This window comes from Ptychodera flava, chromosome 21 (genome assembly GCF_041260155.1).
Source record: "Ptychodera flava strain L36383 chromosome 21, AS_Pfla_20210202, whole genome shotgun sequence".
Classification (NCBI taxonomy): Eukaryota; Metazoa; Hemichordata; class Enteropneusta; family Ptychoderidae; genus Ptychodera; species Ptychodera flava.
Genome location: NC_091948.1, coordinates 23,353,467 through 23,366,002, shown reverse-complemented (window position 1 = coordinate 23,366,002; position 12,536 = coordinate 23,353,467). Strand labels below are relative to the sequence as shown.

General features: G+C 37.2%; 1 protein-coding gene across 2 annotated transcripts; it reads right to left on the bottom strand.

Moving 5' to 3' along the window:
* Nucleotides 1–228: 228 nt before the first annotated feature.
* Nucleotides 229–12,102, bottom strand: LOC139121765 (nephrocystin-3-like). Of its 2 annotated transcripts, none has more exons than XM_070686905.1 (11): nucleotides 11,936–12,102; nucleotides 10,269–10,543; nucleotides 8,949–9,339; nucleotides 8,588–8,727; nucleotides 7,730–7,876; nucleotides 5,265–6,728; nucleotides 4,885–5,010; nucleotides 4,249–4,407; nucleotides 3,770–4,042; nucleotides 3,354–3,488; nucleotides 229–2,806 (listed from the first exon to the last, which is right to left on the bottom strand). In XM_070686905.1, exons 6-11 carry the CDS (start codon nucleotides 5,746–5,748, stop codon nucleotides 2,778–2,780), a joined length of 1,206 nt encoding a protein of 401 aa, XP_070543006.1. In that variant the 5' UTR covers nucleotides 5,749–6,728; nucleotides 7,730–7,876; nucleotides 8,588–8,727; nucleotides 8,949–9,339; nucleotides 10,269–10,543; nucleotides 11,936–12,102; the 3' UTR covers nucleotides 229–2,777. The 2 variants fall into 2 exon arrangements, with proteins under 2 accessions (XP_070543006.1, XP_070543008.1); XM_070686907.1 differs by having other exon boundaries at nucleotides 8,588–8,742; nucleotides 11,936–12,077.
* Between the last annotated feature and the right edge of the window lie 434 nt (nucleotides 12,103–12,536).

The window sequence follows — 12,536 nt, the reverse complement described above, 5'->3', positions numbered from 1 at the left end:
TTAACAACACCGCATACACTTCCTCATTGAAACCTATGACGCAACCTTTTTTATCTTACATTTAAAACGAAACTTAATAGTCTCTAAAATATATTCGCGAGACTTTCTCTTCACTCTTCATAATTTTTGCCGTCGACGGTTTCATTTAAGCCATTTCATATTGAGTTACTTGCTGTGTTTAAATTTTCATATCTATTGAAATTAGGTATTGCAAACGCACTCGGTGTTTGTGTTTAAGAAATTATATTTAATACATTTCTTCAAAATAAAATAGCACTGACTTTAGAACATAATAAAGTTTTATACGTTCATGCGCGTCTCCAAATCTGTCCTGAATGCAAATTGAAATACAGAATAAGGAAAGAATCTATGGTAGCTATTTTGTGTCCGGAGAAATCGATCACATATAACATTGTGTTGTTTTGGAGCTCGGTTACAATACTACTTACTGGTATCTTCCACGTCACTGCTGTATTTGGAGGTCGAGGTGGTTTCTGTTCGAACTATTACCAGTAGTTGGACTTTTTACAGATTAGACATTTTTGATGCAAACGTGTATAGATAGAGTCTTTGTATGACTCTTCTCATTTTAGTCCCCACGGACACCGTACGGGGGGACATATACGTTTGGTCATGCGTGCGTGCGTCCGTTCACGCAGATATCTCAGACATGCCTGGGTGATTTCATTCAAACTGGTACAAGGATTACTTCATATGTCATACATATGCACGTCAATTTGTTTTGTGATACGATCCAATATGGCCGCCATACGGCCATTTTGTTACGATTTTTTCATGTTTCAACCGATTTTATTCAAGTTGGTACAAGGACATTAACCTATGTCAAACATATGCAAGTCAATTTGTTTAACGGTATGATCCAATATGGCCGCATGGCGGTCTTTTTGTTACGATTTTTTTCATATACGGAGCCATAACACAGGCACATCTCATCCGATTTTATTCAATGTTGGTACAAGGTCATTAACCTATGTCAAACATATGCATGTCAATTTGTTTCACGATATGGTCCAATATGGCCGCTATGCGGCCATGTTGTTACAATTTTTTATGTCCTTAGCCATAATTCAGGCATGTCACATCTGATTTTATTCAAAGTAGGTACAAGGGCATTGACCTATGTCATACGAATGCACATCAATTTGTTTCACGATATAATCCAATGTGGCCGCCGTGCAGCCATTTTGTTACAATTTTTAATGTCCTTAGCCATAAGTCAGGCATGTCTCAACGGATTTATTCAAAGTTGGTACAAGGACATTGACCTATGTCATGCATATGCACATTGATTTGTTTTATAATAGGATTGAATATGGCTACGCGGCGACCATTTTGTTACGACTTTTTCATGCCCGGAACCATAATTCAGACATGTATCAAGCGATTATTCAAAGTCGGTACAATGAATACTTTTGCATTCATTGAATAACATAAAAAGTTACGTACTTTCACACCGGTTGTCTTAAACGACAGTAGCTACAACAGAAAAAGGTTAAGTAAAGCGGATTAAGCTGTATTGGTCTTGGTATATTAATTTAGTGACTTAGTGAGAGTAATATAGCTTGTCAATGTAATTCAGTAGATATTCAGTAGATTCCCGAACGATTTTGAACTCACGAGTTCGTAACCCGCAGCCAGTCACCCGGCAAATACATCGCAGTCAAAATTGCTCGGCTAAATATCAAACTTAAAAAAAGAGTGGTTCAATGACCAACCTAACTTGTTATAATTTTCTGAATAAGATACTTCCGTTATACAGAGTTCATGAAGCGCTCGCACATACATACTCGCTATAAAAATCGCAATAAAGCTAAATCAAAACAATGAATACATTACAAAACGATGTAGCTAAATTTTACAGCAGAAAATAAAATCATTATCAGAGAAAGCAAATCTGTGGGCAAATCTGAGTAAACTCTTTAAAATAACGAAAGTATTATCTATACTCAGTTTTCTGAAGGTTATACACGGCTCGAAAGTGACAGACTTGAGATTTAATTTGCTTAAACTTCCTTCATTAAACTCACAACCATTTTCTTACCAAATGAAGAATAGGAGTCAGGAGTCACCGTACTAAGTTTTGAATCAGGGTAGCAAATTACCTAACATTTATCAATATTTAAATTAGAAATGGCTGCGATCTCTGTGTTTACTCTATAGGGAAAATAGAATGTTCGATTTTAGAAAAAAAAACGAAGAAGGTGAAAATGTCTCTTACTCCAGGAGCTTTAAAATAACCCTCACCAAGTGTTACATCAGACATGATTTTTACCGTAATTTGAAAGATTAAGATTATTTACTTTGTAAAGTTTAGCCGTCGACGTCCTGTGTGTCACAAAAGTCGTGGAACACAAACAAGGTTATAATATCGTTTCAAATTCTGTAGTGCCATGGGAAAGTGGAAAAAATGATGGCAAACTACACCTACATATTCCCTAATTCTCACCTGTCCTTGATAGTAAAATGGTCTAAAAGGTCTTAAAGAATGAAACAATCTACCACATGCTTGGATAAATGACGAAATCAACGGATATATTTTTAAGACTATCGTTGCCCCTTTTGATTTCTGTTCAATGTTAGGTTTTGGCTTTTTCATTTAGTTCATCTTTCAGAGATTTTGATGGTTCTGGGTTCTCCTATGACTTCTGACGATAATGTATTTAACTCCATGGTAGCTTAGAATGACATATTATGGCTTGACTTCATGACCAACGATGTATCAATTTGGAGCTCAGTTGGCCTCTGACATAAACATCCTACATCCAAACCATTTCCACTTCAAAAACTGAAATGAACGAAATATCGCAAAGTAAATGCTTGTTACCAGCAAAGTGTGATTTGCAAGAGAAGAAACAACAACGACTATGCAACCAAAACTACATAAAAACATCAACAAGAACAAGAACAACAACAACAACAATAATAATTATAATAATAATAATTATAATAATAATGGTAGCTCACTACCTGATAATCTTTTTTGACCGACTGTCAGATCTAAGGCTTCAACCATTGTAAAACCAACGCTCATTTGAGCATGGGATAATCTGAGTATGAAGCTCGCTCGTATTGTTTTGGCTTTTAATAACCTTAAAATGAAAACGTTTAACGAACATTTCGATGCAAAATGATCAATATAACTGGTATTTTAATATGTTAAGTCACCAGAGTGCATGTACATGAGCATGAGTATATGAGTATTCATATATGAAAACGGTTATGTAGAACAATCAAAGGCAAGTAGCTCAATGAGATAAGAAACATTCCGCCCTTGGAACAATGATGGATGGATACTTGTATGACTGAATCGAGTAAAGTTAAAGTGCATCTACCTTTTGCACGATCCTTTTCGTCCCTGTTTCTATTGAAAAGTGTTCTGTACTCTTCTATCTCGATCTTACTTAAATAGTCACGAGAATTCGAGTCGTCACCAATGATATGATAGAGCATAGCTAAATAATACAGACCTGTTAGGATTTTAAGAGGAGATATCATCATCATCATCATCATCATCATCATCATCATCAAAATTAAAAGAATATCGCTAGAATATAAAAATATACATCCTTGTCGAATTTTTTTACCGTAAAGTTTTGAGTTATCACAAGATTTTTGTAATTCATAACATTTGATTGAACAACCGGTATAAAACGGTTTTAGCCAGCTCAGAGGTGGACGGACAAGCCAATGCAATTGAAATCTTCCTGTATAGTATTTTACATTCAAATCTATAGAGACATTCACTAACCCAGCTGATATGATTCGTTCGTTGATACCATGCATTTTTCCTTAATCTCCAACGCTGATGTGAGAATCGTCTTAGTCTCTTCGATATCTTTGCGAGAGTTAAGAATATTATTTCGTGCCAGTAGTGTCATTCCAATAGCTACATCTTCCACTTCAATGGTGCCATATTTTCTCTTCCAGTATCTTTTTCTCATTTCCAGAGACTCTTTCAGCATGTCCTCTGCCTTCTCGAATTCTCCTGTGTTCTGATAGAAGCAGCCAAGCTGGTGCAAGGCTGCAGGATAACAAAATTGATTCCCGTAATGATGATGCTTTTTGATTTCACATTTTGTCAATACATCATATTTTTCTCCTTGTCACTGTTACGTACTTGCTTCATTGCAATAAGTGTAACAGGATTTCGAGCGATTTTGAAAACAGTATGTTGAATTGCTTAAATTTTTACAAAGGAATCATGTATGCCATTGATAAAATTATTACCATGTGCTACAGTATAATGGTCTTTTTCGTCTTTGTTTTCGAAGATCTTCTTTTTCATGTTCAGTGTTTCTGTAAGTAATCTCTCAATTTCTTCACGTTTGTTGCTGTCCTTCATGTAGTCTTCATTGTCTTGCATTGCTCTTCCCAGTCTTTGTTTCACTTAATGAGAAATCAAGATATAAAAGGATTACTTAAGCATTTGTTAACTTTCTCAAATAATGCTCTCTTCTTTTCACAAGATAGTGTCATTAGAAAAATGTTCTGTTGGCATGTAATATATCAAGGAAATACGTTAGAAATTACTCTGTCTTGAATGTAAGGAACTGTCTTTTTCACGTCTCTTTGTCGAATGACAAAGTTTCCATTACGTTACTTTGCACGAATATATAAAACCAGAGCTATGGACACAAGATTAAATGTGTATTTACGGTATATTTTTGTCAACTTGTGGAGTTTCTGACTAGGCTTTGGCGTAAAGCTCTGGTCAAGCTCCGGGTAAGTCTGAGATAATGAAAAACTGCGTCAAGACCTTCCCCCAGCTTATGCGCGTGTAAACTGCTGGAACTTTCTCCGTATATTCTTATTATACATAACATTGACTAATGAATAATCTATTCCAACAGCTGATGTACATACCTTTGAGAACTTCTATGTTTTCTTCTCCAGAAATCCCTTTGTATACATCAATACTGTCGCTAAAATATCGCTCAGCCTTATCTAATGTCTTGGTCTGAAAATACGCCCTCCCGAGGTAGGTCAGTTCTAGAAAAGACAGCGAATAGGAACATCAGTGACTCCTTTTGACAGATACGCACTATCAATTTTGAGCATTAAACATTTTACTTATACTCAAAGTATTAAAATTTACCCGTGGCAAATGCAATGCATATACTCTAAAACTATAAAATCCTGGGAAAAAAACCTTGTGTACCGATTTGCATAAGTACGGAAAGCCATAAGTGTGAGTAAATTGCAGTATTTAACTCCGTTGACGTAGATGACTAAAGGGTTCATACCTTCAGCGAACTGTAGATTATCGTCCAGCTTCCGTAAGCGACTGATGTGCAACATGGCCTTGCAAAGCGATTTTGCGTCTTTGGCCCGTCCAAGTCTGAAGAGGTAAGTGCTGACTGCTGTGAACAGGGAATGAACGTTGTTGAGACCCGAAATATCCTCCAGTGACAGTATGTGTTGACTGACTGCGAGTGTGTGGAATGCAATGATGGAGTGACGATCACGCACAGCATTGGTTCTGAAATCTTCGAACTTCTCTTGCTTTGGAAATAACATTTCCAAAATTGAAAGGGCACTGTTGAAGCTTTTGATCTTCTCTTCGTGGCTCATGAAATGTAGAAAAACAACCTGCTGCAGGACATGATGGATTGTGTACTCGCCTTCTCGTGAAAGGCTGCGCTTGTGTTCTTCCTCCTCCTCTGAACCAACTATGTTAGTGGCGAAAGAAACATTCTCCAAGGTCTTGAACAACTTGAGAACTTTCATATGTATGTTTTCTTTCCATGATATTTTCCTCTTAAGCTCCTCGGGATGAAGAATTCTCTCAGATAACCGATATTCAGATACTTAGCTCCATCAATAAACAGCGCAACCTGAATTCTTGATGACAGACAGGAGCAAAGATGTAAAAACTCTCTTGTATGGTTCTCCCCTTTTTATTTCATCGTAGTTGATCGACCATGTGTTTACGATGTTTACTTTATCTAAGTCCACCATCTTCACGAAGTCAGCTTTATTGGTTTCTCGTATGGCTTCTCGGAACTTCGTGAGATCTGTACCACTGAGGTTGATCGGATCTTCTTGGAGCTGCTTTTCATCTAACGACATTATGTTAATCGTCTCCTTGCCAACAATTGAGCGCAAACCGACGGCGTAAGATGGTTTCAGACCATGTCGTTTCAACATCCTGTTAACGGTTCTGAAGTACTCGCTGGAAGGACATCCAGGTTACACGTTAGGTAAAGATTTTTGTAGGTTTGGAAGCTGATGTGGTGCTCTGCAACATACCTACTTGCCAGTTTTAGCGCGAGTGGCAGGCCATGAAGTGCTTGCTCTCCTCCAAGCCACATTATCGCACGGTACTCTGCAGGGTTTTTCGATGACATGCGTTTCAGATTCCGCTTCGTTTCTTTAAGCGATAACGGTTTTAACTCATGAATTTTAGTCAGCCTTAGTAACAGAATGGCCGAATCGTCTTCACTTAGTGGCTCGATTTGTATTTTTTTGATCTGTGGGGTGATCTTGTTAGTGGATGATTCGTCCCATACCGTTTTTACCCGAGAGGTAACGAGAATATGTCCCTCACTTAAAGGTTTAGGTGTTTCTAATACCTGCCAGAGAAGTTCAGGGTCATCTGCGTCATCTATGATTAACAGCCAATCTTTCCTCTTATTCAGTTTATTGAGCACTGTCCGCCGAATATTATTCGGAGTTTTCTCCTCGTTTGAAAGATCCATCTTCATTTTCTGGAAATAAATGTTCGATAACTTTTATTTACATGGTGTTAATAAATAAATAAATACATAAATACATAAATAAATCTGTCTACAACAACACTTCAAGGCATCCAATTATTAGACTAGACGAAATAACAAAACCGTAAATTTTAAGTTGTGAAACCTTGCTACCTTGATTATAGTATTTTCACTCAGTTGTGAGCCATTCCTTGAATTTCAGTCAATCGACTGTGTAGGAATAAATGAAAAAAATATTGAGAGCATGCGAGCCTATTAATCGTCTTTCAGGCTATCATTAAGACATTATGCAAATATAGGAGCGTAGCATGATTTGTCCTTTAAAAAAAGCACATGTTTTTCTGAAGCCTTCCTCTGCATATCAGCCCTTTGTGATCTGTTAGGCCTCAAAAATATTTATCTACTTATTTTCCTGCCATGAATGAACAGGCTATCCGTCTAACGTATTTATTCGAATAAATAAACGCTGGGGCATTTGATCTACATTACATTCAACATCTCGTAGTATTTTGAGCAACATTTTGCGAACCAAACACACAAATATTCTTGTGGAGTGATTATGTCAGCCACTTGTTCTGAGAAATTTAAGATAGCTCCAAAGAAGTCGGCCTTTTACTGGAAGTGCATTTTTCCAATGTCTTTTCGCATACTGTAAATTTTACCATACCAATAACAATTGAAATATATTAAGACCCTTCCTTTTCTGCATTAATGGGTCATCAACTTTATACGGCTTCGACTGCAGACAAACACATCTTGACCGAGACGTTGGAAAGTCATTATGATCATGACTAATGGAATAAATGTGTCATAAATATGGAATGAGTACATCTTCTTTCAGGAATACATTCACATTTGGAAGGCCCAATATTTACAAGTGCTGTAGGCTAATGTTAATGCCATGCATGTAGATAACTTCCTGTTAATAAATTTTTGCTCCTTAAAACTTCCAGGTTCTAATATCAAGTCACTTAGTGGTCACAAAATCTTACCTCGAGTATCTTCTTGAAGCCAAAGTCAATATAACTGTTAGACTGGCCGTTCAAAACAAAAACACCTCCCGTGTATCGTTGCCAATTATTCCATGCATAGGAGGAGACAATTTCTGTTTTTCCGCAGCCACCCAGACCGTACAATACCTACGGCAATATGCAAACAGCAACAGCTAGATCAGATACACTACAACGCATAGTCATGCAATATTGTACTTACGACTCATAAAACGAAACAGAGAACCAAAATAATCGCAATCATACCAATCTATAAAGCAAAGTATTTTCAATGTTATTGCATGCTTGTTGTTGCTTGAAAATATTTTTCAAAATTTCCAAGCGACATTCAAAATAAGTTATATTGCAAAACAAATTATCATGCTTACGCCCAAGCTGGCGTCTTATTTTATCTAGAGTATGACTCTTTACAAGTTTTGATTAACTCAATACAGGCATTACCTGGTTAGACATATATGTTGTTAATTAGATTTTACAGTGAACAAATGGCATATTTTCCGCTAAAAGTAAGATTTCTCGAGAATGTTATATTGAGTGTACAAATCGGTTTCAAGCCATGCGATAACAAATAATTATTGTATGTATGTTGTATCTACACAATTTAACTAAAATCATAAGTCCTAAATACTTTCACCGTTCACTATGTGTACACAAAGACATTCTTTTGTCCATCGCTGTCATATCTCATAAAGCTTTTGCAGGATTGAAAACGATTTATTCCAAATTAAAAGCCATATAACTGTGTTATAGCTCGATTCTGTCTTTCCTTCCCCTAAAATGGACACTTGGTCTTCTGAATGAGTAAATGCGAGATTTTGGGTATGAGATGAATAGATTTACCTGAAAGAGGATGCCATGGTTGTAATCATGACTCCGTTTGAATTCTTCAAAGCTTCTTTTGATACCATCCAAACACTTGTCATGGGCAGCACTGAAGAGTTCTGGTGGTTTCCGTAACTCAACAGGGGCATCTGCATAATCTTTGAAAATTTTCTCTAATTAGAGTAAACAGATACAGGCTAAGTTTACCTGCAAACTACGGATGAAATACCTATCAGACGACCTCTCAAATAAACAGAATGTGCTTGTACACATCCGATGAAACTACGGCGCATCGACGACGATGAAAACAGCAAGACTTTAATTTGAAATATTGTTACTCCTATTAATTAATCACTTTAGACAATGTTTGGACACTTACTTGAGTCTCCTTTACCCTAATTGCCAAGAAGAAAAAAACTGCGGTAATTGTAGCAACCACCGTGATTGTTACAGCATATTCTTCATGGTACAATGAATACGTAGCCGCCACAAACGCCAGGATTGCCGCCAACACGGTAGGAAACCAAAATCGGGAACCCCAGCTTTTCGGGCTTGTTTGCCGTTCGACCATCGACTGTTGGGCTTGGTCGTCTGTCGGATTAGAAGAACGTTGCTCACCTGAGGAACGTCCTTTGAAGGAGGAGATTCACGTGAGACACTTTCCAGTGGGAATGGATGTGAAGACTGGAGAGGTTTACAGGGTAGGTTATCTTTGAAGTCAGAGACACCACCAGGGCTTCCTGTCTCTTCCATTGGCCGTTTCGACGTCCCTGTTTAAAGCAATCATCAAATCATGACAAAGTGAAAAGTACAAGTAGGAAGAAAAGAGCTAGAAAATAATGTACTATTATATACATGTATGTCTGTAATTACCACGTTTCCTTCCCTTGGTTATCGTTATTCTTTCCGTGACGCAGCAAACTACAAAATTTTGGCTCTCGAATGGACCGGAAAAAATATCTTTCCTGTTTTAATTCAGATCTTGTTGCTTTTGTAACTCAATGCTTATCGATGATAGTTTTAATATTTCATGACTATGTTGTTTTGAATCATAACTTGTTTTCTTGAAAATACTCCGTTCCAGAATTACAGGGAAATTAAATCACAAATAACCTTGGCAAACCAGTCTTGTATTTAACATGTTCCTGGGCAGCAAAGTTTCGGAGGAATTATCTTTTCTAGTTGTGTCTTTTCTGAGCCTATCTTTAAAGCAAGTCATTACACCTAAAGGTTCCATCTATAAGAATGTTCTATGAGGTGGAACCGCATTTTATAAGAGTAATTGTTAATATCGTTTTTTTTCTCTCAAAATCGCCATTTTCAAAAGAACATCGAACTTGGCTGTTAAACAATTGTCCTAGATATATGTATTTGCAACCATTGCAGCAGGGTCCGTGCATATATGCACTCGTCCAATTGACGAAAACGATTAGTTTTTATTATTGCGAGAAACGAGCGATAAATTTTCTTAGAAGCTTCCCTCTCATTGCCTTTATTGGTCCGTTACTCTGGATGAGTTAAAATTTCGCAAGAGTGAGCGATGTATTTAAAAAACACCAAACAAACAAAAAAAGCGACGATTTTTGTTCCCATAATGTAAAATATTCATCCATATTAAATTTTGTTTTGATACATCGGTAAAGTTTATCGAGAATGGAGCAACAAAGCAAAAAAAAAGTTTGCACCTGGAGACGCTTACCTTGTCTAAAGTGTTGAGCTTCGTCATGCAGATTAACCTCATCTAGAGAATGAGCAAACCACTCATCATTAGCCGCTTCGCCATATTTTTTTTTCCATGTCGATACGACCTGGTACTTTATCTCATGAAGTCCGTACTTGTCGTAAGCGAAGTGTATGGAGTCGAACTCAGTGTCATCCACACCAAGTGAGCGAGCGAACAATGTTATGTTGCCCTGTGTAAGACTGTTCGTTCTCTTCAAATATCTATGTAGGTCCCATATTTACTTTTAACACCTGCAGTGACCAATATCACACAATTAAAATGTTTTAGAAATATATAGTCAGCATAAAACGCAAGCGTTGAATTTCTACCTGCCTGCCGAATCAGCCTGCCAATTCATTATTCGTTAATTTTGCAAACTCTCAGTAAATCTACTCATTTATCACCCAACCAGTCCGTTTCACCTATAAGTATCGAATCACAACCCGGTGATCAGCCACTATAAACAGAGTAAACCATGCCATACTGAGGTGTTTCTCTGAGTTAAAAGAATATATTTCTCTTTAGTCTACCTGACACGTATTCAGTGACACTCTACACATGACACGCCTTATTTATTTTGATTTGTTGTCCAGATTGCGAATGTTAAGCTAAGTGTGCTTTTTTAAGCATTCGACAACAAAGAAGTGACACGGTTTCGCACGCCCCAGTAGCTTCCCCTTTTTTAAATCAAATGATCTGGTGTGAGCTCAAGATTTTCATGACGAGGCTGCAAAAAATACATAAAACGGAAAGGGAGATAGCGGAGAACAAATCATTTTTTTCAATGTAGAGGTCAATTATTGTGACGCTGCCTGTCTAAATATTGATAACTCAGCTAGAGACAACAATGTCACAGATTTATCAAAGCGATTACATAGTCACACATGTGTCTCCTCAGCATTCAATACTGTCGGCTTATGTAAAAAATAGTCAGTGATATTTCTTTCAAGAGTTCTCAAACAACCCCTCTTTGTAATCAAATTCAAAATTATGGTAACATAATACATATTCTCGACAATCTTGTCAACTAATCTTAAACTCCTTACCGGCCGCCTATAACATCAAACAATGTAATGCTTAAAATATTAAGAATATTAGATATTCTGAGATAAAATCGATCAATTGAAACGAAGTTAGCCCTTGTTAAGTATGAGATTCAATATATTAAAGTCGTTAATTTGAAAATCATGAATCAAAATGAAAGCTGCAGAGAAAATCTGTCTCCTGAGACAATTTTGTTCTGGAATTTCTCCCACAATATAGAAAAGGCTAAGAAGCCATGCAGATGAAGAATCTAATCTGCTGGTGTCGTCCGGTCCCTTTATTGCCAGCAGTAAAATGTCAGCTGCTCTTGTGCTTGTCTTGATATTTTGCAAACTCAGTGAGTGATAAAGCAAGACAAAACATACCATTTTAATGTCCATGACGTTACGAAACATATACATTTCTCCATTCAAAAATATATTAGCTTCAAATTACAACGTAGCTTCATGTTTTCCTTCAACCAATATTATATTCAAATTTACAAAGTTTAACGAGAAACCGGAAGTTATGAATTGGCAGCCATTTTGTACTCGGTAAATCGATTAGTTTCGATTTTACATGCTTCCTACAAACTATTCACTTCGCTAGATATAACTTACTTGTCTCTTCCTCGTCACTGTTGTTGTCTGGAGGTGGAGACGGTTTCTGTTCCTTGCTGTCTGTCGACGAAGACATCTGTCGCCCGGCTTTCACGGCCATTTTTAAAAGTCAGGGTGAGACGTCTTCTTCCCTCAGCTAGTGGTTAAACTAAGCTATGACCTGTTTTGTAACAGCTTTGGGCCGACGCCAAAATAAAATTTAAACCAATAGAACTGTCGAGATTGTTCTGCGTTGACTGCGCCAGTATATTGATCACGTGATTGTGCTTATTGTACCAGGCGTCGACGTGCAGTGGGAATGGGTTCAAAGTTTGACGTGCTTTGTAAGGCGTGACTCTGTTGTCTAGATACATCAGTATTTTGCCATTAGAGGCGGAGTATATACAATAAGAGTCAGTTCAGTCATGCAGGTCACATTGTTATAAAAAGTTAAGGCTGTTGGCTTAGTGGAAACAATACACCAAGCTATTTACCCTAAATGACCCGTCTGTTGCGAGTTATATCCAGGGCAAAAGTGCAGTACAAGAAGAACATGTATACAGGCGATTTCTTGGCAACGGGCATCGTTTTTCCTCGGAGTTGCCGATGGGAAGAGAATGGT

Coding starts and splice junctions, on each gene's coding strand:
- LOC139121765 (XM_070686905.1), bottom strand. CDS start 5,748: ATGAAAGTTCTCAAGTTGTTCAAGACCTTGGAGAATGTTTCTTTCGCC. Junction 5,011..5,264: donor TAATCTACAGTTCGCTGAAG/GTATGAACCCTT, acceptor TGTCTTTTCTAG/AACTGACCTACCTCGGGAGG. Junction 3,489..3,769: donor GAACGAATCATATCAGCTGG/GTTAGTGAATGT, acceptor AAATCCTAACAG/GTCTGTATTATTTAGCTATG.